The 23,670-nt window shown below is 39.7% G+C and overlaps 1 protein-coding gene across 1 annotated transcript in view; it reads right to left on the reverse strand.

The window, feature by feature from the left end:
* The window catches only part of MRPL39 (mitochondrial ribosomal protein L39), a 38,463-nt gene extending 21,103 nt beyond the window's left edge, over positions 1-17,360 (reverse strand). Inside the window, exons 1-5 of the mRNA XM_006872464.1 lie at positions 17,288-17,360; positions 16,101-16,307; positions 13,674-13,813; positions 12,806-12,905; positions 3,646-3,713 (exon numbers count right to left, since the gene is read on the reverse strand). Coding sequence (XP_006872526.1) covers positions 3,646-3,713; positions 12,806-12,905; positions 13,674-13,813; positions 16,101-16,307; positions 17,288-17,360 — 588 coding nt within the window. The remainder of the gene's footprint in view (positions 1-3,645; positions 3,714-12,805; positions 12,906-13,673; positions 13,814-16,100; positions 16,308-17,287) is intronic.
* Positions 17,361-23,670: the final 6,310 nt, after the last annotated feature.

Genomic DNA, 23,670 nt, shown 5'->3' on the forward strand with positions numbered 1-23,670 from the left:
TTACGGGAGTAGAAAGCCTCATCTTTCTCCCGCGGAGCGGCTGGTAGTTTCGAACAGCTGACCTTAAGGTTCGCAGCCCGATTCGTAACCACTACGCTACCAGAGCTCCTTATAGCATATAGTTACCTCTCCATAATTCTGCTTAATGAAAATATCAATTTTATAGATATTAAACATTACCAAAGTTTATGAGATTTTTAATAAAAAAAACAATAAATGATCCTGGAGCAACAGAGAAAGAAACCCAGGAATCGAACATGGATATGGACTACAGATCTGCCTCCATGAATTATCTCCCCTGTCAAGAGAACCAAATAACTGGATGGTGCCTGGCTACCATTACTGAACATTTTGATCAAATACCCAATAGATGGATCTTCAAAAGGAGGAAAAATGTGCAATGGAACTTCAAATTCTTATGAAAACCAGATGCATTGGCTACACTGAAATTAGTTGTTATTGTTGTTGTTAAGTACCATCAAGTCGGTTCTGACCATAGTGACCCTGTACAGGGTTTCCGAGGCTGTAAATCTGTATGGGAGCAGAAAGCCTCATCTTTCTCCCGCGGAGCAGCTGGTAGTTTCAAACTGCTGACGTTGTGGTTCGCAGCCCAATTCGTAACCACTACGCTACCCTGAATCTACTGCCTAGAAAACAACACTTTAACGTTGAACAGAAACTATCCCAGGAAGTCATTTTTGAGCTAAACAACAGTTTATTTAGCTCAGTTAATAAAGAATGCTTGCCTTTAGCTTTGTGCTCTTTTAAAGAACTGTCTATGTTGAAATCAGATTGACAATTTCACAGCCATCTCATCAATTCTAACTCAAAGTGGTACTACAGGGCAGAGGAGAACTGTGCCATAGGGTTTCCAAGGCCATACATCTTTAGGGAAGTGGACAGACAGCATCATCTTTCTCTGGTAGAGCAGCTGGTAGGCTCAAACAGCCAATCTTGAGGTTAGCAACCCAATGCTTAAGCCCCTGTACCACTATCCTTTCAAACTGACAAAAGTAACTCAGCAGCACAGATGAGAATTTTAAGGGGCTACGAGTCTGAGTTAATGGTGTTGAAACAATGCAGGCTGACAATGAGAATGGTGACACAATGTGGAGTATATAACCACTGTCACTGAACTGAACATGTAAAACTGTTGTATAGGTCTATGTTTTGTTGAAAGAGCTTCAAAAAGTTCACGGGAAAATGGAACTGAAAGATAATAGAATTTCACCATGAACTTTCTGCAGTTCCATCAAATATGTACAGGGAGAGGCTGGTAGGACTGAACTGATAACCTTTTGGTTAGCAGTCCAGAGCTTAACCACGGCATCATACCAGGGCTCCATACATGTATGTGTACAATTTTTTTAGCCTTATTTTAAACTGGGTTTACAGAGCAAATCCATTTCCAGTCAATAATTCATACACATTTTGTTTCATGTCATTGGTTACAATCCTCACAATGTAACATCACTTATCCTGTTTCCTCCCTGTTTTCCCATCTCCATTCCTCCTTCTTTCCTAACCCTTGTGAACTTTGTCCTTGGGTAATCACTGCCCTTATGATCTCAAATGACTGACCATTCTATGGTGTGCGCACCTCTCTAGTGTTCCTGTCTCCTCTATATGCCTATCTATTGCTTGACTGAAAATTGAGCAGCAGGGATGTTGTGTATTATTTTCACTAAAATTTTGATTTTTGAGAAATGGAAAAAATATTAACGTTGTCAAAGATTTCGTTTTGTTTTGCTCCACAATCAACACTCACGGAAGCAGCAGTCAAAGAAATTAAGTAGTATATTACTTTAGGTAAATGTGATGCAAAAGATTCTTTAAAGTGTAAAAGAGCAAAGATATCAGTTTGTGACTAAAGTGCGCCTGGCTCAAACCATGGTATTTTTGATCATCTAATATTCTAAGGGAAGTCCATATAGAAGAATTGATGCATTTGAGTTACTGTGTTGGAGAAAAATATTAAAAGGAATGCAGAGAACAAACAAATCTATGTTGAAAGCAGTACAGCCAGAATCCTCCTTAGAAGCCAGGATGATGAGACTTCATCTCTCATACTTTGGACATGTTATCAGGAGGGACCAGTGTCTGGAGAAGGACATCATGCTTCGTGAAGTGGATGGTCAGTGAAAAAGAGGAAGACTCCAAAAGAGATAGATTGACACAGTGGCAGCAGCAATAGGTTCAAACATAACAAAAAATGTGAATCCTCAGTGTTTCATTCTGTTGTGTATAGGGTTGCTATGACTCAGAACCAACTCAAAGGCACCTAACAATAACAACATCATCATAAAGAAAAGATCAACCACTGTTGTGCAAATAATTTTTATATAAGACATAATTTCTTAGAAAAGGCATAAATAAGAAGAAAAGAAAAGGATTATTTACGTAATCCTTTCCCTTTTATTTAATATTTAATAGGGGAAGGATTACGCAAGTAACTTCCAAAGCTAGAATCTAACCTTGGATCTCTCCTAATTCTAAAGCCTTTGCTTTTTTCCAAGAATTTAGTGTGGCACCATAGGCTAAGCATTCAATCTTAAGGTCAGTTTGAATCACAGGGTCAGCGGTTCAAACTCACTAGCCACTCTTGGGAAACCCTATACAGGGTCACTATGATTCTGAACCGACTCGATGACACTTAACATCAACAATAGTACTTCACTGAATATAAGATGACAACAACCATAAGATTACTACTAATAAATATCAATTATAGTTGTAAGATGTCATTTACTATAAGACATATCCTACTTTCAGAGACACTGAAATGTGGGGGCTGAGGGAGGATACCATGGAACTGATAAAATGTAATTGACTATACTGCCTCCTCTTTTCTGATTGTCAGATTTCCTATCTTTAGGACAAGCAGTTTTGCTTAATTAAGACTTTGTTATTTTTGTTGTTGTTGTTAGGTGACTGGTGATCTACCTCCAAAAAAATCAGCCAGTCATAACCCTAAAGGAGTACAGCTCTACCTCATACACATGTAGTCACCAGCAGTCAAAATCTACTTGACACCTAAACTTAACTGTTATTGCTTCCCCAAGACCCACACCCAGACCAACAGACCAACAGAACAACCCTATATTACAAAGATAGAACATTCACAAAGAAAACTTCTGCTGTCTGAGGGGGCAGTTTTATCAATAGTCTGATTCTTTAGTTCTTCCCAGTTCCCTATATGTGACCCTGATGTTAAAAAGGAACTCGGTATAGTGTGTGACAAAGTACAATGGACTAGACAGTGGTTTTCAAACTGTGCCCACACAATCCAAGCAGTTACAGCATCAGGCCCAACATATCAACCAAGATAGCTAAGCTGACATATGCTATCCTCTGGACATCTATAGTAATATCTGAAAACCACTATCTTAAGGAACAGTAAAGGGCAGGCGGCATTTCAGGAAAAAGTCCAACAAAGCATAAAACGTCAAGACAAGTGACTATACTATTGAGTATCTTCTCATTCTCATGACTTTAACTACACTGAAAAAGCAACAAAATCAGACAAAAAGTTATTTTAAGTATCATCAATATGTGCTACAAACCAACAGTATAAACACAGGAATCATTCTAACAGAGAAAGGCACAAACTCTAAAATTAACACTCCAAATAATTAAAGAGCTTACTTTTGTTGGCATCCATTCATCGAGTCTCTTGTCCAAAACTACATCATAGCAGAAAGCTCCAGCAATTACTGTAAATCCAATAGAAAAGGATTAACAATCTCTCCCAACTCTACCAACTATAAAACTTCTGCCATTATCCAGCTCAATGCCAGAGCTTGAACACTTTGTTCTACCACAAAAACTAACTCACCTTTTATTAATCCAAAACCACTGATACTATGTGAAACATTTTGTTTTCTATGACATTTCAAATCACTATTAAGATATACTAAGAATTCCAAAAGAAAAGATATGGGAATCCCTCCTTAGCTGCAGTTTCCTTTCTGTGGTTGCAGTGACCCAGAGTCACCCATGGATAACTGAAAATATTAAACGAAATTTTCCAGATATAAACAATCCATAAGCTTTAAATTGCTTGCTGTGCTGAGCAATGTGATGAAATCTCATGCTGTACTGCTCTGTCCTGCCCTGGACATGAACTGCCCACTGCTCTGTCCTGCCCTGGACATGAACTGTCCCTTTATCAAGAGCATCCACAGTATACAGGCTAGTCAATCATTAGTCACTTAGTAGCCTTCTCGGTATTGCAATGCTGTGTCCAAGTAACCCTTAATTTACTTAATACTGGCCTGAAACTGCAAGAGTAGTGATGCTGGCAATTCAAATATGCCAGAGGGAAGTCGTAAAGTGCTTCCTATAAGTGAAAGTTCTCAACTTAATATGGAAATTTAAAAATCATAGCTAAGATCGCATTCACATAACCTTTGGTATAGTACACAGTTTTAATTGTTCTATTTTATTATTAGTTATTATTGTTAACCACCACTTGGAGTCAGTTTGTTGTACTGTGGTAGTTTGTGCATTGCTGTGATACTGGAAACTATTGCCACTGGTTAAATATCAGCAGGGTCACCCATGGTGGATAGGTTTCTATGGAGTTTCCAGGTTAAGACAGACTAGAAAGGAGAGGTAGACCACTTCTGAAGGGTTAGCCACTGAAAATCTTACGAACAGCAGCTGGATTATAAGCTGATACGGTGCCAAAAGATGAGTCCCTAAGTTAGGAATTCAATCACAATAAAACAAGGGAAGAAGTGCCTCTTCAAAACAGAGTTGACCTTAAAGATACAGATGGAGAAACACTTTGGGGACCTTCATTTGCTGATGGGGCACAAATTAAAATGAAGATAAACAGCTGTAAACATCCATTAAACAACAGCACATGGAATGTACAAAGTGTGAATCTAGGAACAAAATTAAAATGAAATGCATAATGATTGGCATCCTAGGCATTAGAGAGCAGAAGCAGACTGGTACTGACCATTCTGAATTGGATATGCAGGGATGACAAATGAACAGGAAGGGTGCCACATTCATCTTTAAAAAGAGAATTTCAACATCTATCTTGAAATACATCGCTATCTGTGATAAAATAATATCCATATGCCTACAGTGAAAAAGAGGAAGGCCCCCTAACAAGATGGACTGGCACAGTGGCAGCAGCAATGGACTCAAGCATAGAAACAATTGTGAGGCTGGCATAGAAAAGGGCAGTGTTTTGTTCGGTTGTACATATGGTCACTATGAGTTGGTACCAACTCAATGGCACCTAACAAGAAGAAAGATGCGTTAATATTACTATTATCAATTTTTAAGCACCAGTTACTAAAGTCATTAATGATAAGATTGAAGAGCTATACCAACTACTTCAAGGAGCTCTGGTAGCACAGTGGTTACTAGTTGGGCTGCTAACCTCAAGGTCAGCAGTTCGCAATTACCAGCAGTTCCAAGAAAAATGAGGCTTTGTGCTCCCGTAAAGATTTACAGCCTCAGAAACCCTATACAGGGTTATGAGTCAGAACCGACTCCATGGCACATAACAACCACCACCACTTCAGTCTGAATTTAATCAAATATGTAATCAAGATGCCATGATAATTACTGGTGATTAGAATGTGAAAGTCGGAAACAAAGTGGAAAGATGCATATTTGGAAAACACGGCCTTGGTGACAGAAACTATGCTGGAGATCCCATGATAGAAACTTGCGAGAGCAATGACTACTTCATTGCAAATATCAGCAACACAAATGGTGACTATACACAGGAATTTCACCAGATGGGATACACAAAAATCACTATGACTGCATACGAGGGAAGGCACAATGGGGGAGCTCAGTATCATCAGCCAAAACAAGGCTAAGGGCCAATTGTAGAACAGACCATCAACGACTCATATGCAAGTTCAGGCTGTAGTTGAAAAAATTTAAAACAAGTCCCTGAGAGTCAAAATATCAATTTGAATACATCCCACCTGAATTTGGAGACCATCTAAAAAAAAGATTTGGGGCATTAACACTAATGACTGAAAACCTGAAGTGTTGTGGGATGACATCAAGAACATCATCTATTAAGCAAAAGCTCATTTAATAACTATTTAAAAGAACAAGCAAGCTGTTCAACTGGGAGCCAACAAGACAAGCCATCAATTCCCTTTAGGACAAAACTCCCTTCCAAGATTGAAACTCAAAGAGAACACACAAGCAGGTTTGTAAGCTCTCTGGTGACTGCGTTGGTCTACTTGGGAGTGCAAGTGGAGGAAAGGCAGTAATGAAGACACAAGCTGAGTTCGACGATGTTCCACATACTCCTGTCATCCTTGGGATGAAAGAAAAGAGGAAGGCTGGGTGGTGTGAAGTTTGGGGAGATTTGGGAACCCCTGATCCCACGGACACTGACCTAGCCACTGGGGGCTAGAGCTGATAGTGACATGTCCAGCTGATATGAAATGTGGGGAGACATGAAAGAACTTCCAAACTTACAGATAGTCTCCATTTGACCTAGCTTGGATGGCTTGATGATCAGAACTCAAACAGAAGAAAATTAAAAAATTGGTACAGGAAGCAAGTATAATTTGCTATAATTTGATGAACTTGACCTTTACTTATGGATGTAGTAGCTCAAAATACCAACCCAGAGGGAAGGAGTCTTCACATCAAGGATCAAGCCTATCCCCTCACCATACAGGACTGATAGGTGTGGACAACATAGACACTGACTACCTAAAATAGAGGGGCCACAAAGGAATGAAGTGGCTAGCTTACAAGTTTTCAAGAGGGAGTTTAGTTTCAGATTGAGGAGGACAAGACAGAATCCCTACTGAATAGTTTTCACCTTGTCTAGATGCGTCTGGTGAAAGGCGATGGGAATGGGATTCTTTTGATATAATAGTGAGTAACTGTTACCATGACTAATTGCAATGGTCACAACTGTAAAGGTAGAAGTTGTGTAACAAAAAGGGAGGAGGAATAGTTAATCTTACATTCCAAGAACAGAGGGAGGCTAGGACCATTAAGAGGGATAGAGCATGAGCGGAACATGTGAGCCTAAGCAGTGACATGTGAGCCTAAGCAGAGCCATAGAAGTAAGCAGTGATACCAGAGATGAGGATGTGGAGAGACAGAACATCTGAGGGCTCTAGATTTATGGAAAAAGAAAAGCTGTGTGCTGGTGGGCAGGAGGCTGGTTTACAAAATGTGTTTTTGGTTGTTTAAACAATTATATATTTCTGCCTGTTTTCTTTCAGGTACATTAAAAAAAAAAAAAGGGAATAGAGGTAAATACTATTAACAAACGGCACATGGAGAAGTTTGTAATTGCTGCAAAGAAACAAAATACAATTGGCTGAATGCAAAATCAATGTTCTGCCGTGTAAACTATCACTAAATTCACAATAAAAGTTTTTTTGTTTTTGTTTTTTTTAAAAAAAAAAGGTCATTTAAGAGATAGGAAAGAAAGAAATGGAGAGAAGCTGAATCAACTGGAAGACATAATTAATGATGAATTTTTTTAACAGAAAATTTCAAAGAGCAGCTTGAAAAGACAGAGTAAACTACTATGGGCAAAGTATTGAATGACGTAAGACGCAACAAAAGAAGATGGAAGGAATCCAGAGAGTTACTTTACTGAAAAGAATTGGTTGATGTTCAACCATTTCAAGAGGTAACATATAATCAAGAACCAATGGCACTGAAGGAAGTCCAAGCTGAATTGAAGGCATTGGTGAAAAACAAGGGTCCAGGTATTGACAGGATGTAAACTGAAATCTTTCCACAAACTGATGAAGCACTGAAGACACCCGTTCATTAATGTAAAGCCATTTGGAAGATGTCTACCTGAGCAATCGATTGGAAGATATCTATTATTTGTGCCCATTCCAAAGAAAAGAAAAGAGACTCAAGGAAATGTGGAAATCATTGAACAATGAGTGTAGAAACTGGAAAGAGAATACAGTAATTTGGCTAGATGATACAGATAAGGCTTGTGATTTTTTTTTAATGCAAGGAACTTAAAAATATTGCATTAAGCAAAAGTGCTGCAAAAGACCTCTTTAAAGTGTTAAGGAACCAAGGTATCAGATTGATTACTAAAGTGCCCCTGACCCATGCCATGCTGTTTTTAACGGCCTCAAATGCATATGAAGTTGAACAATGAATAAGGAAGAATGTAAAAGAATCATGTGTTTGCATATGGTGTTAGAGAAGAATATGGAAAACACCACAGACTGCCAGAAGAAGAAATCTTTCTTAGAATTATAGCCAGAAAAGTCCTTAGAAGAGAGGATGGTTAGACTTTGTCTCAAATACTTTGGACATGCTGTCAGGAGGGACCAGTTCCCAGAGAAAAGTGGAGAGGCAGTCAAAGAGAGAAAGACCCTCAATGAGATGGACTGACACAGTGGCAACAACAAGAACAACTGTAAGGATGGTGCAGGTAGAGTTTCTTTCTATTGTGTATAGGGCCCCTATAAGCTGGTTCCAACTCAACAGGACTACTCAACATCATTGTTGCTAAATTTTTTACTGTGCCTAGTTTATAAATTAAGCTTTATCACAGGTTGGACATATAGGACAACATCTGTAGGGTTTGGTACTATCTGCAGTTTCAGGTGTCCACTGTGGATCTTGTAATGTATCCCAACTGAATAAGGGGTAACTATTTTTTAAATGTATTTAATACAACAGGAGTCCTGGGGTGGGGCAGTCCTGCTGTAGTGCTTTGGGTTAATGTGCTGGACTGCAAAGTTGGTTTAAACTGCAAGGGCGACAGTTAAAACTCACCAGTCACTCCTTGGAAACCCCATAGAGGGTTGCTATGCGTCAGAACCGACTCTACAGCACTTAACAACTACACTGTATTCAATGGAGTCCTGGTGTAGCGCTGTTGGTTAATGCATTGGACTGCAAGGTTCATCTGAACCACAACGTTGGCAGTTCAAACTCACCAGTCGCTCCCGGAAAACCTACATAGGGTTGCTAAGACTAATGGCAAATAACAATAACAACTATAGTTAATAAGTAAATGACTGACTAAATGGACATGAAATGTTGACAAAATTTCATTCTTAAAATCTCTTAAATACCTTACTTTTTGTAGCTTTGTTCTTTTTATTAAAATGTAGTATACATATTCATACTATTAAAAGAGTCATACAGTAAAGAAGATATATCTGAAAATATGAAGTTCCCTTTCCATCATTCCCACTCTAACAAAATCAACAGTGTGAATTGTTCCCTGGGTTTCTTTTCAGATATTTCTGGTGTCTTTACTTCTACTACCTAAAAGAAATACAAATGTGGTCCTACTACACATTAGAAATCTTGTTCCTTATTAAAAGCATTTTAAACACCTAGGATCACAGTATGATCACTATGAGTCAAAATCAACTCCACAGCACACAACTATGTCAGTAGTTCTATTTCATCCCTTCTAACAGTCAAATAATATTCCACTGTAAAACGAGTTATCACATTTTATTCATGAAAAACCCAGTATAAATACATTTATATTGTTTCCAGGGTTTTGCTATTACAGTATTGTAAGGCACATCTATATTCATATACCTTTAACTTCTTATATAATTAGAATAAATTCTTAAAATGTAAGAGACTTTAAAATGTTAGTATAAATGAACAAAATGTAAATCCAAAAGTATTACAGGCAATACGCAGGTAACATACTCCTAAGAGTATTTTTCAGCCTAATTTGTAGATTAAGTTGAAACAGGTGCATAGAGTTCTTATTTAGTCCGACTTTACTTCAAAAAAAGGCTTGACACCATTGCAAAATTACAGAGCTCCATGTGCATGAAATGAAGACGACTTTAATGAAGAATTTGCTACCAACAGGGATTGGTTCAACTGTTTCAAATAGAGAGTGGATTTACATAACAAAAGGGCACACACAAATTGTCTGTGGGGCATTAGTAACTGGGGAATTTCTATATACCATTTTTTCAATCACCCTAATAATGTATGAAAGAATAGAACCCTGTCGCACACCTTTCTTAATCTTAAACCATTCAGTTTATTCTGTTGGAACAACTGCCTCTTGGTCCACCTACAGATTCCTCATAAGCACAATTAAGTGTTCCAGAATACTCATACTTCACAATGTTGTCCATAGCTTGTCATAATCCACACAAAGGCCTCTGCGTAGTCAATAAAGCATAGGTAAAAATCTTTCTGGTATTCTCTGCTTTCAGCCAGGATCCATCGGACATCAGCAATGATATCCCTCATTCCACAGCCTCTTCTGAATCCGGCTTGAACCTCTGGAAGTTCTCTGTCAATGTATGATTGCAGCCGTTTCTGTATTGCCTTTAGTAAAATTTTACTCGCATAGGAAAGATGAGGCTTTCTACTCCCGTAAGGATTTACACCCTCGGAAACCCTGTACAGGGTCGCTATGGGTCGGACCCGACTCGATGGCACTTAACAACAACAACAACAGGATATCAAAGAGATTGTCCGATAATTTCCGAATTCCATTTATTCACCTTTCTTGGGAATCGGCACAAATATGGATCTCTTCCAATCAGTTGGCCAGATAGCTGTCTTCCAAATTTCTTGGCAGAGATGAGTGAGTGCCTCCTGTGCCACCTCACTTTCTTGAAAGATTTCAATTTATATTCCAGCAATTCCTGGTGCCTTGTTCTTTGCCAATTCCTTCAATGCACCTTGGACTTCCTCCTTCAGTATCATTGGCTCTTGATCATATGCTACCTCTTGAAACAGTTGAACATCAACCATTTCCTTTTAGTACAGCAACTCTGTGTATTTCTTCCATCTTCTTTTGATGCTTTCTGCATCATTCAATAATTTGCCCAGAGAATCCTTCAATACTGAAAGTTAGGCTTGAATTTTTTCTTCAGTTCCCCCAGTTTGAGAAATGCTGAGTGTGTTCTTCCCTTTTGGTTTTCTAATATTTGACTTTTTCTTCTCAAGCTGACCTTTGAAATTTTCTGTTCAGCTCTTGGATCTTCTCATTTCTTCCATTTGCTTCAGCATCTCTACACTGGACAGCAAGTTTCAGTGTCTCTTCTGACATCCATTTTGATTCTTTCCTTCTTTGTCTTCTTAATGATTTTTTGCTTTCTTCCTGTATGATGTTGTTGATATCATCCCACAACTCTTCTGGTCTTCGGTCTTTAGGATTGGAGGAAGACTCATTAACAACCTGTGATATGCAGATGATACAATCTTGCTTGCTGAAAGTGAAGAGGACTTAAAATATATACTGATGAAGATCAGAGAGCACAGCCTTTGGTATGGATTACATCTCAATGTAAAGAAAACAAAAATCCTCACCACTGGACCAATTAACAACATTCTTATCAATGGAGAAAAGATTGAAGTTGTCAAGGACTTCATTCTTCTTGGATCAATGATCAACACTCATGGAAGCAGCAGTTAAGAAATCAAATGACAAACTGCATTAGACAAATCTGCTGCACAGGACCTTTTTAAAGTGGTGAAGAGCAAAGATGTTAGCTTGAGGACTAAGGTGCACCTGACCCAAGCTATGGTATTTTCAATAACCTCATTCATATGCATGCGAAAGCTGAACAGTGAATGAGGAAGATCATAGAAAAATTGATGCTTTTGAGTTATGGTGTTGGAGGAGAATATTGAAAGTGCTATGGGCTATCAGAAGAACCAACAGATCTGTGTTGGAAGACGTTCAGGCAAAGTGCTTCTTAGAGGCCAGGATGGCCAAACTTTGTCTCTCATACTTCAGACATATTGTCAGGAGGGACCAGTCGCTGGAGAAGGATATCATGCTTGGTAAAGCGGAAGGTCAGAGAAAAAGAGGAAGACCCCCAGCGAGATGGACTGACAAAGTGGCAGCATCAATGGGCTCAAGTGTGTCAACAATTGTGAGGTTAGCCCAGGACCAGGCAGTGTTTTGTTCTGTGTGCACAGAGTTGCTATGAGTTGCTACAGACTCAATGGCACCTAACAACAACAACAACAATAATATATAGCAGTACTTTCATTACATCTTTGTCAGTAATTGCTATCATCACACTTTTTAATTTCTGTCAATCTGATAAAGGTATCTTACAACTATTTCAGTGTCGTTCAAGTGAAATTAAGTGTTTTCCAGTTTGGGACTTGTCCATTCATATCAACTGTTAATTTTATCTAGTTGCTCATTTTGAGTGTATATCATACACTGGTGTGGTGCTGTAGGATAAAGCATCAGATCGCAATGTCAGTTTGAACCCCAAGGTCAATGGTTCAAACTCACCAGTCGCTCCTTGGAAACCCTACACAGGGTCACTATGAGTCGGAACTCACTAGACAGCACTTAACAAGTCATCATACACAAAACATTTTCTTCAACAAAAATACTGACATCCGCATTAGCAAAGCAAAGTTAATAGAAATTATCAAGCTGAACACAGAGAAGAGTCTGTACCCTTCTTCCTCCCTAATTCCTCATGTGCCCATTTCTAGAGTCATGATTATGTCTAGTAAAAAGTTGTCAACTAAACATAGCTCTTTCCAAAAGCCTACTTATACTCCTATTTCTCCTTAACACTTTCAATTTAGAAACAAACACTTAAAATGTTAAGACACAAACACTGAGGCAGTGCAATCCAGGAAACCCATATTCAAGAGAAAATACTCCTCAGTAATTAGTGACTTCATGATTACTTCACAATACAATAGGGTAAATTTAGTTACCACAATAAATAGAATATATTTATGATTAATTTTTATTAAATAAAATTTAAAATTAATTCTATACATCACCAGAAATAAGCACCAAAAATATTCAAGGATTATGAAAGATACATGTATTTATGTACATTACCAGGAACTTCTGGAGCTTTGACCAAATTGACCACGTACTCATCTTTGAATGCCCGCTCTATTACACAGCCCATCAGCATGGCACAAGAACGCCAATAAGCCTAGGGGAAAATAATATAACATACAAATATAGTAATACACACTTAGATTCATTAACGTTTCTACAATATTAAAATTTACATCAACTTTGACTCAGGAAATACTTCTCAAGTATCTGCCCATTCTCAGTTTGTAGTAGCAGTTGCTATTATACTATAGCATTACCTCAACTTTTATTCATTAAAGCAAAATTAAACTGTTATATCTAGAGACACTAATAAAGCATTGTGAGACCCTAGAGAAAAGAAAAGGATTCATTCTGACAAGAAGAAACGAAGAAAATTCCATACAGCAGATGGCATTTCAAATGAACTGTGAAAGATAGCATAGGATTTTAATAGGAATGGAGAGAAAATGCTGAGCATTTACATCAATGAAAAAGCAAAGTGGGTACATAAACCTTTAGTGACCAAATATTCTCATGTATCCAGATCAAAGAGGAAATAAGAAGATATAATAGGAGGCAAAGGTGAGATAGCAGCCTGGGACCATATTAAACAGGACTGGAAAGTTATATGAGCACTACAGGTTGGCAAGTTCTGTAAGAGGAATTGGCATGATCCAATTATGTCACTTAATAAAAATGGATGACAATGGTATTTCAGAACTATAAAAACGTCTAATCCAACAAGTAAAACCCTAAAAATATCTAGTACAGTACATTTGACTTTTATGCATACTTTAACATTTCATATGCCACAGAAAATGAGATTTTTTTATAAAAGGGTAAGAATAAACCAGGAGAGGGTGTAATGTAAAGACAGAAATACCTTATTCACTTCTCTTGGATCCTGGTCTTTGAAAGTAAGGAATTTAATTTCACAAGACTTGGTCAAAGGTTTGTACATGTCCCAAGGCTGTCCGTCAACAAGAGCCAAAATGGACTTCCTGCAGTACCACTCACTTAAATCTAGATGTTTAAAATGAATTAATAATTTACATGCAATGAAACCAAAGTGAAATGCTGCACATTTAAGTACTATGTTACTAAATTAACCAATGAAAAGGCAGTATTTTGTAAGTTATCTTTTTGGAGGAAAAATGTATTACAAATCACACCAGTAATCTATAATAAATATACTCAACAATATCAATAAAGATATTCTTAATTATTAACAAAATTTACACAAGCCATTTATAAAATTACTGTATCTAGTTGTAAATGAATTTGTCAATGATCAATAAAATTATATATTTAAATATTCAGAGAGGAGTATCATAGACACTATATTATATTATATAAGGGGGTTTCAAAAATTTGTGAGAAAATAGAATTACAAGATAACAAAATTTCTCCACAAACTTTTGAAGCCATTTTTTGTTTGCATATATGCACATACAATTTAAAAGGAAAACTGTATTAATATACACCCACAATAAGTCTGTTCTATATGGGTTTTAGACTATGTTCCCAAACCATCTCATACTTCTTTAAAGACTATAGTTACCAATTTTTTATTAATATGAATCCACATGCAGCCATAAGCTCTGGTCTATTTTAGGAACCAATAGTAACATTCCAATTCTGAATAGATGTTCTGTGAGTATGTAGCTAGTCATAAAAGTGGTCAAATTATAGGGTTTTAATTCGCAGCTGCTTCATAAGTTCATTAAGACAAAGTCATGTCTGTTTTGGCGCACTTAGTGGTATATCCAGGAGTCCTGGTGTGGCACTGTACGATAAGCACTGGACTGATAACTACAAGGTCAGCAATTCAAAACCACCAGCCACTCCTCAGAAATCCTACACAGGGTGATTATGTGTCAGAACCAACTCGATGGCATCTGACAACAATAACATCAATATACCCACAGCCTAGCAATGGGTCCAGAATATCATAGGCAGTCAATAAAAGGTTACCAAAGGATTGATGGTATGAAGGACAAGTCTCAGGTAGGGGTCATACTAAAGATGGTTCAAATGCTTCACCTCTGCAAGTGATGTGTACAAAACTCCTTGAGGGCCTTAGCTTTGTGTTCACCTCCCCTACAACACTGACACCTATTACTAACTTTGTTAGCCTTTCTATAATAGTAACACTTAACACTCTACAACAATAACACCTAACCAAGAAACACCTAACCGCACTTTCAGTGATCACATTTGTCGCTGTTATTAAGTGCCTTCAAGTCAGTTCTGACTTATAGTGATCCTGTACAGGGTTTCCAAGGAGTGACCAGTGAGTTTGAACCACTGTCCTTACAGTTCAAACCGACCCTGAGGTCCAGCGCTTATTCTTCAGTGCCACACCAGGACTCCAGCCATCACATTGTTGTTGTTAAGTACCGTGGAGTCGGTTCCAACTCATAGCGACCCTGTACAGGGTTTCCGAGTCTGTAAATCTTTACAGGAGCAGAACGCCTCATCTTTCTCCAGCCGAACCGCTGGTAGTCTTGAACTGCTGACCTTGCAGTTGGCAACCCAACTCATAACCACTACGCTACCATCACATTAGGGATGAGTTACTTAAATGTATGAGCAAATATAACAGGCTAATTTTTAGTTGATAATTTTGTATGGCCCACAAGTGATATTATAAATTTTGGCAGAAAAAAGGCTCCCCACCCCTGCTGCACAGGATTTCCAGGAAGTGACTGATGGGTTTGAACTGTCAATCTTTTGATTAGCAGTCTAGTGCTTAACCTACAACACCACACCAGGGCTCCTTTCTTGAACCTATCGCATAGCATAGTTTCAATAAATGCTCACAAAACAAATTAAGAAACAATTTCCATAAGTACCAATTCAAGTGCTAGAGTACAGGAAGTCTAAGAGCGCACTCTCTGCAGATATGCTGATAACTACAGTTGTTAAAAAAAATGCTGGTGTGATGCTGTGGGCTAAAGCACTGGGCCGCAAGGTTGGTTTGAGCCACAAGATATATGGTTCAAACTCACCCACTGCTCCTTGGAAGTACTATTCAGGATCATTATGAGCCAGAACCTATTGGATGGCACTTAACAGCAAACTTAGTCAGACTCAAGCAAATCAATCCCAAGACAACCTTTGTCCAACAGTACAAACTTTGTAGGACCCCTAAGACCACTAAGGACTAGAAAGACAAGTGAACAGACAGATGCCAAATACAGGAGAACGTCTGAGTTTTGGGAGTAATTACAACAAGTCTATTTTGTACAAATTCTTGGGAACAGATCATGTAAAATGACCAAACTGGTATCCTGACTTTGTTACTTACGCATAGCACAACTATAAGGAGTAGAAATGTTCTTATTCATCACGAAGACAGTGCCAGGGTCAGTTTTCCCAATGTGTTTAACTTCAATCTTCTCAGTTCGAGGAGTTAATGATAGCTGCCGGGTTCTCTCTTTATTAAAGAGTTCATTTCGCATTTCTGTCAATTCAGTTAGTGACAGCTGAGAAACTGGTGATGTTGCTATAAATCCTGAGGAAATATTAAAAGGAAGGAATGTGAAAATTGAAAAAAAAAAAGTAAAGATATATGGTCAATACTCCCAGGCTGCTAATAGAAAAGATAGAGGTTCAAGTCCACCCAGAGGCACCTCAGAAGAAAGGTCTAGCAACTAACTTACTTGCAAAACAATCAACCAAGGAGCAGTTTTGCTCTGATCCAGTTACCTGCTAGATTGCTAATAAAAACAGTTAATCTGTTAGACTGCTAATAGAAAAGCTGGCCATTCACGTCCACCCAGAGGCACCTCAGAAGAAAAGCCTGGCAATCTACTTGCAAAAAACTTGCCCATGGAGCACAGTTTTACTCTGATGCACATGGGGTTACCGTGAACCACAGCCTACTACATAGCAACTGGTTACCGATTATAAGCAAGAAAAAACTGGAGGCCACACAGCTCTGAATATGACAAAAAGCTGCTCAGAGGTAAAAGTAAATTAAACCATTTTCTAACGCTAATAATGAGACGAATGTCGACAGAAGAAAACAGCATTTGGTCCAGACCCACGCCTTCATTTTATATTTAGGCGGTAAATAGTAATCAGGAAGTAGAGTTCAAACTATGCTAGTGTCATTGGAAAGGTAAGCAAAGTTGTCACTTTGAGAGAATCTTGACAAAGACACGAAAGCTCCAGGAGACTGGAGGTCCCACACCAAAACTATCAATATATAGGGTGAGAAATCCTGAGTTTGGTTACCAAACCCCAAATCAGAGGATTTGACAAGGGAAGTACAATGTGTTCCTATGGGACCATAAGGACAATACTGGATGTAGGTTTCTTAAAGAGATCGCCCTCGACTTCCCCCAGCGACCCTCCTGGGCGCAGCGCCCCGAATCCGTCCTTCCAGACAGACACCCCGCGGGGCCCTGCCACTCCCAGGACCCCTCTCACACCCAACCCAGGCCGACAACACCCTCTCGGCATTGCTTTCCCACACCCGTGGAAACTCACTCCAGCTGGCCCTGCTGCCGGGAGCAACCCGACAGAGCCTCAGGCCCCGGGCCCCCAAGGTTACTGCCTCCATCTCTGCAGTGTAACAGCCACGCTCACGTCCTTCTGTGTCTTCCTCCCCGGAACCTTGAGCGCTCTCATCGGGTTCCGGGCGACAATTCTATTCCGGGCCCCATGGTCGGGTTGCAAGCTGCCACAAGATGGCGCGTTGTCCCTGCACTAGAAATTAGCGGGCTTAGATCCAGCGTCCCGGAGCAGGAGCGCATGCCTGAGAGAGCAGTCACTAACCAAGACGTGATCTTGCTGTAGCTGTCAACCCCGCTGGCCCAGCCAACGGCATCTCCTAATTCATAGTTTATTGTGTATGCAGGGATGGGTTCTTAGGTCGGCTGGAGTGGGTCGACACAAGTCTCTTCATTGAATTGGTCATATTAACGTGGACCTCGAAACAATACGTCGACATTGGGGGAAACTTTGTATGTATAGAGCTCTTTACAAAGTATCTAGCAAATATAGTATTTGGAGAACATATTTAAAAAGCATCCAGGACAGAATTTTGGCTCTTGTTGATTAGTATACTGCAAGCTCCCAGAACAGTGTGAGGATGGGCGGTGTTTCGTTCTGTTGTGCACGAGGTCACTACGAATCTGAATGGACTCCATGGCACCTAACAGCAATAACAACATATCCCTGTGAAAGTCCGAAAGTGGATAAGGAACACCCAACAGGAATTGATGTACTTTAATTATGATGCTTTGAATATTGAATGGGGTCCTCATGTGGCTCTGTAAGATAAGCACTGGGCTTCTAACCACTAGGTTGGTGGCTCAAACCCGCCAGCCGCTGCCTGGAAACCCTATACAGGGTCGCTATGAGTTGGAACTTGATAACACTTAACAACAACAAACAATGGATTTCCATAACAAACATATCTTGTTCTGGAAGAACAGCAAGAATGTTTCTTAGAAGCAAGAATGGCAAGACTTGTCTCATCACATCATCAGGAAGAACCAGACCCTGGAGAATGATAACCGTGTTTGTGAAAGTAGAATGTCAGCAAAAAAGAGGAAAACTTTGAAGGAGCTAGATTAACATAGTGGCTGCAACAATGAACTCAAGCATAGCATAGATTCTGAGTGTGATGCAGAACTGGGAAATGTTTTCCTGCGTTATAAATGAGGGTGCTGTGGGTTCTAACGACTTTACAGCATCTAATAATCACAGCAATAAAATCTATATTGAAGCGGGTTGCCACATCTTTCTCCTGGAGCAGCTGCTGGGTTCGACCTTCAGACCTTTTTGTTAGCCATCCAGCACTTAACCACTGCACCACCAGGACTCCTGTTTCATGGATAAGGTATGGATTTGTTTATTTATTTAGCTGTTTAATGCTGCATCTTACTTAGAGAGCGAATGTTTACACAGTCTGCCCTGTCTTTTTTCCTTCTGCTCCTTGACTTGCAATGGGACGATGCTACCACCAGGTGGAAGTACCAGCTAAAACATGATCACTTTAAAAATGAGAAAAGTAACGAAGTGGTGGAATTTGATTTTAAACTCACTCTGCATTTTACCTGACCACCTTTCAGGTAAGAATCCTAATTGGCAATACAAAATATATGTACACCCACTCCCCACTTATCAGCATGGCTAGGTTCCAAAGACTAAGTCATTATTCAAAAATCAGTATTCTGTGAAAAAGCTTTTGTAGTGTGTAGGTGGAGTGGCAGGGAGGATCCTGCAGGTCACAGCCTGACATCGGGCAGTGGCTTCCAGCTCTCTTGGTTCACAGCGTCCGTCTGCTCCCCCACCCCTACATTCTGCATTCCTCTCTGCCCTGGAATCACCACCCTCTTCTCTGCTTGCTCCTCTGGGTCCTGTGCTCCTCAGGTGCCCTTTTCTGTCTTGGGACCCTCCCCCTCCTAGTATGTTTCCTGGAAAGCCCTGACCACCTGTCCCTCCTGTAGCCCATATAACACAATTCAACTCCTGCACCCCTAAGTACCCCTCCCACTCAGGGCTCTGAAGACCAATGGGCAGGGCCTTCCTATGAGTCTCTCTTGGTGTCCTGGGCTTCTCCTAGGACCACCTGACCCAGATGCCTGCTGCTCTCCCAGTATTGTTCTCCATGTTCTAAGGAACTTTCAACCTCCTCCTCAGGCTCCTCCGTCTCCTGGTGCTGCTTGCAGGGCCCAGACCTTCCTCTTGCACCACAGGTCTTAAAGAGCACATCTGTGTCAGCAGCAGCCTCCAGCCCACTCTGTACAGCAGCCCCCACACCAACCCTAGGCTGGACTCATGGCCCTGCAGCCATGCAAGAGCAGGGTCACTTCTGGTAGACAGATTTCAGGAAAGTTCCCAGACTCAGACTAGGAAGAAAGGTCTGGTGATTTGTTTCCCAAAACTAGCCAATGAAATTCCTGTGTATCACAACAGAATACTGTCTGACAGATTCCTGAAACATGAACCCGTAGGAATTCAAAATAAACAGTGGAAGCAGAATTGTGCATACCAACTTGAGTATACCAACAATTGTGAAGATGGTGCAAGACTGAGTAACATTTCATCCTGATATACACGGGGTCACCATGAATCAAAATACCTCATCAGTAACTAACATCAACAACAAGAAACCATATGATGCCTTTTAGAACAAGATTAAAACCAAGCATCTGATCATAAATGTAAGCAAGTTTCATCATAGATTGTATTGGAGAGCAGGTAATCAGAGCTCCTGTTGTTGTTAGGTGCCATCAAGTCGCCTCTGACTCACACACACTCCATGTACAACAGAACGAAACACTACGTGGTCCTGTGCCACCCTCACAGTGGTTGCTGTTTAGGCCCATTGTTGGCAACCACTGTCATTCCATCTCCTCTCTTTCACTGACCCACTACTTAACCAAGCATGATGCCCTTCTCCAGGGGCTGGTACCTCCTGATCACATGTCAAAAGTACATGAGATTAAATCTCACCAACCTTGCTTCTAAGGAGTATTCTAGCTGTACTTCTTCCAAGACAAATTTGTTCATGCTTCTAGCAGTCCATTGCACTTTCAATATTCCTCACCAACACCATAATTCAAATACATCAATCCTTCTCCAGTCTCCCTTACTCATAACAAGAGCTACTAATATCCTTGTGAACTCCTAGTGTGGCACTGTAGGATCAGTACTGGAGTGTGAACCTAAGATCAGCAATTCAAACCCACCAGCTGCTATTCAGAAACCCTGTACAGGATCACTATGAATCAGAAGCGACTCAATGGCTCTTAGCAACAACAACAGTATCATAGTAATTAACTTGACTAAAAGAAAGTTATTAATGATAATGGCCAAGAAATAGTTAACATATGTTAACCAAAGGGACAGGTTTACTGATCCTCACAACCTATCTATATACTCAGTATAAAAATCATTTTTCCAGAAGAGGAAATTCAGACTGAGAGAGCTTAAAAGACCTAGATAGATCTTTCCACCAGTCTTCTGTCAGTTTATTGTGCTGTAGTGACTTAAGTGTTGCTGTGAAGCTGTAAACTATGCAAATATGTCAAGATTTTAACAGAGGTTTCAGCAAAGCTTCCAGATGGAGACAGACTAGGAATAAGAAGAGGCTGGCCGCTTGTGAAAGGACAGTCACTAAATACTTGCCTGAAGTAGTGTAAGAAGCTCTTGTAGCAAAGTGACATACAAGTTGGGCTGCTAACCTCAGGGTCAGCGGTTTGAATCTGAGAGACAAAGATGCGTTTTTCTGCTTCTGCAAAGATTTACAATCTCGGAGATCCTATACAGGGTCACTATGAGTTGGAACCGACACCACAACCACCAATACCACCACTGTCAAAATATATCAGGTTAGAAGGCACTCAAAATATGAGTGGGGAAGAGTTAGCTCTTCAAAGTAGAAATAATCTAATGACTTGGATGGAGCAAAGCTTTCAGAAACTTCATTAGCTGTTGGGGCACAACTCAAAATGACAGGAAACAGCTGCTAGCAACCATTAATAATCAGTATGTGGAATGTACAAAGTATGAATTTAGGAAATTCGGAAGTCATCCAAAATGAAATGGAACACATGAAGATCAACATCCTAAGCATCAGTGAGCAGAAATGGTCTGATATTGGCCATTTTTAATTTAAAAAAATTATATGGTTAACTGTGCCACAAATTGAACAGGACTGGCATTGCATTCAGCACCAAAACAAGCATTTCAAGATCTATCTTGAGGTACCATGCTGTCTATGATAGGTAAATATCTATATACTTACAAGGAACACCAGTTAATACCACTATTATTCAAATTTACACCTCAACCAGTGAGGCCAATGGTTATAAAATTGAAGAATTCTACCAGCTTCTTCCATTTGAAATTGATCAAACATGCAATCAAGATGCATTGATAATTATTGGTGATTGGAATGTGAAAGCTGAAAACAAAGAGCAAGGATCTGTAGTTGGAAAATACGACCTTGGTGATACAGGTGCTCTATCATTGACTTATTCATTGCAAATACTGTTTTTCAATATCATAAACTGCGACTATACATGTAAACCTCACTGGAAGGAACACACTGGAATCAAATCAACTGCGTCTGAGGAAAGAAATAATGGGGAAGTTCAGAATTACCAACCAAAACAAGGCCAGGGACCAACTGCAGAATGGACCATCAATTGTTCAAGTTGAAGCTGAAGAAAAGCAAAACAAGTCCATGAGACCCAAAATATGACTTTGAGTATATCTCACCTGAATTTAGAGACATTCACAAGAACAGATTTGATGCACTGAATACTAATTGTATCCAATTACCAAAGACCAGAAGAGCTGTGGTATAACATCAAGAACATTATACATGAAGAAAGCAAAAAGTCCTTTTTGAAGACAGGAAAATGGATGCAAGAAGACACTCTGAAACTTGAGCATAGAGAAGCTAAAGCCACTAGAAGAAACGAGGAAGTAAAAGAACTGAATAGAAAATTTAGAAGAGCAGCTTGAGAAGACAAAGTAAAGTTTATAATGAAATGTGCAAACAAATACCTGGAGTTACAAAGCCAAAAGGGAAGAATATACTCAGCATTTCTCAGGCTGAAAGAACCGAAGAAAAAGTTCAAGCCTTGAATTGCAATATTGAAGGAGTCTATGGAGTCCTGGTGTTGCAATGTAGGATAAGCACTGGACTGCTACCGCATGGTCAGCAGTTCAAACCTACCAGCCACTCCTTGGAAACCCTATATAGGGTTGCTATGAGTTGGAGCCAAGTCAAAGGCACTTAACAACAACAACAAAAAAAGGGTAAAATGTTGCAAGAAGCAGTAAACATCAAAAGAAGATGGAAGGAACATAAATAGCACTATATTAAAAATGTAATCCTGGTGTAGTACTGTAGGATAAACACTAATATGCAAAATCAGTTTGATCCACAAGGTCAGTGGTTCAAACTTACCAGCCACTCCTCAGAAACCCTATACAAGGTCACTATGAGTTGGAACTGACTCAAAGGCACTTAACAACAACATATCAAAAATAGTTGGTTGACATTCAATCATTTCAAATGGTAGTATATGATCAAGAACTGATGATATTTCAAGTATCAATCCTATCCCCTCTGTATACAAGGCTGATAGGGATGGGCAACTTACACATTGACTACCTAAAATGAGGGGGTGATGAAGGCAACAAGTGACTGGCTTACCAGTTTTCAAGAGGAAGTTTAGTTTAAGACTGTGTGGGGAAAGGTAGAGTCCCCACTGAATAGTTTTCACCTTGTCAAGATAGGTCTGGTAAAAAGAAATGGGGGTAAGAATTCTTAAGATTCCATAGTAATTGTTACCATGACTAATTGCAACTGTTACAATTGTTAAGGTAAAAGTTTTGTAATAAAAAGGAGGGGAGTAGTTAATCTTACAGTCCAGAAACAGAGGACCCTAGGACCATCAAGGGGAAGAGCATAAGCGGAATATGGGAAGGAGCTCTGGTAGCGTAGTGGTTGGAATCGGGCTGCGAACCGCAAGGCCAGCAGTTCTAAACTACCAGAAGTTCCACGGGAGAAAGATGAGGCTTTCGGCTCTCATAAAGATTTACAGCCTCGGAAACCCTATGAGTCGCTATGAGTTGGAACCGACTCCATGGCACATAACCACCACCACCATCCAGAGAGGCAGCGATACCAGAGATGGAGGCAGAGATGAGGACATGGAGAAAGAGAGAGCAGCTAGACTCATGGAAAGAGAAAGACTGAGTGGCCAGGAGGCAGGCTTACAGAACGTGCTCTTTGGTTGTTTAAATTATTATTATTCCTCAGTGTTCCAGTGTATATCCCCCCAAAACAAACAAACAAACCAGAGGGAATAGAAGCAAATAATATTGAATGATGATGCGCAGAG

This window comes from Chrysochloris asiatica, unplaced genomic scaffold (genome assembly GCF_000296735.1).
Source record: "Chrysochloris asiatica unplaced genomic scaffold, ChrAsi1.0 scaffold00199, whole genome shotgun sequence".
Classification (NCBI taxonomy): Eukaryota; Metazoa; Chordata; class Mammalia; order Afrosoricida; family Chrysochloridae; genus Chrysochloris; species Chrysochloris asiatica.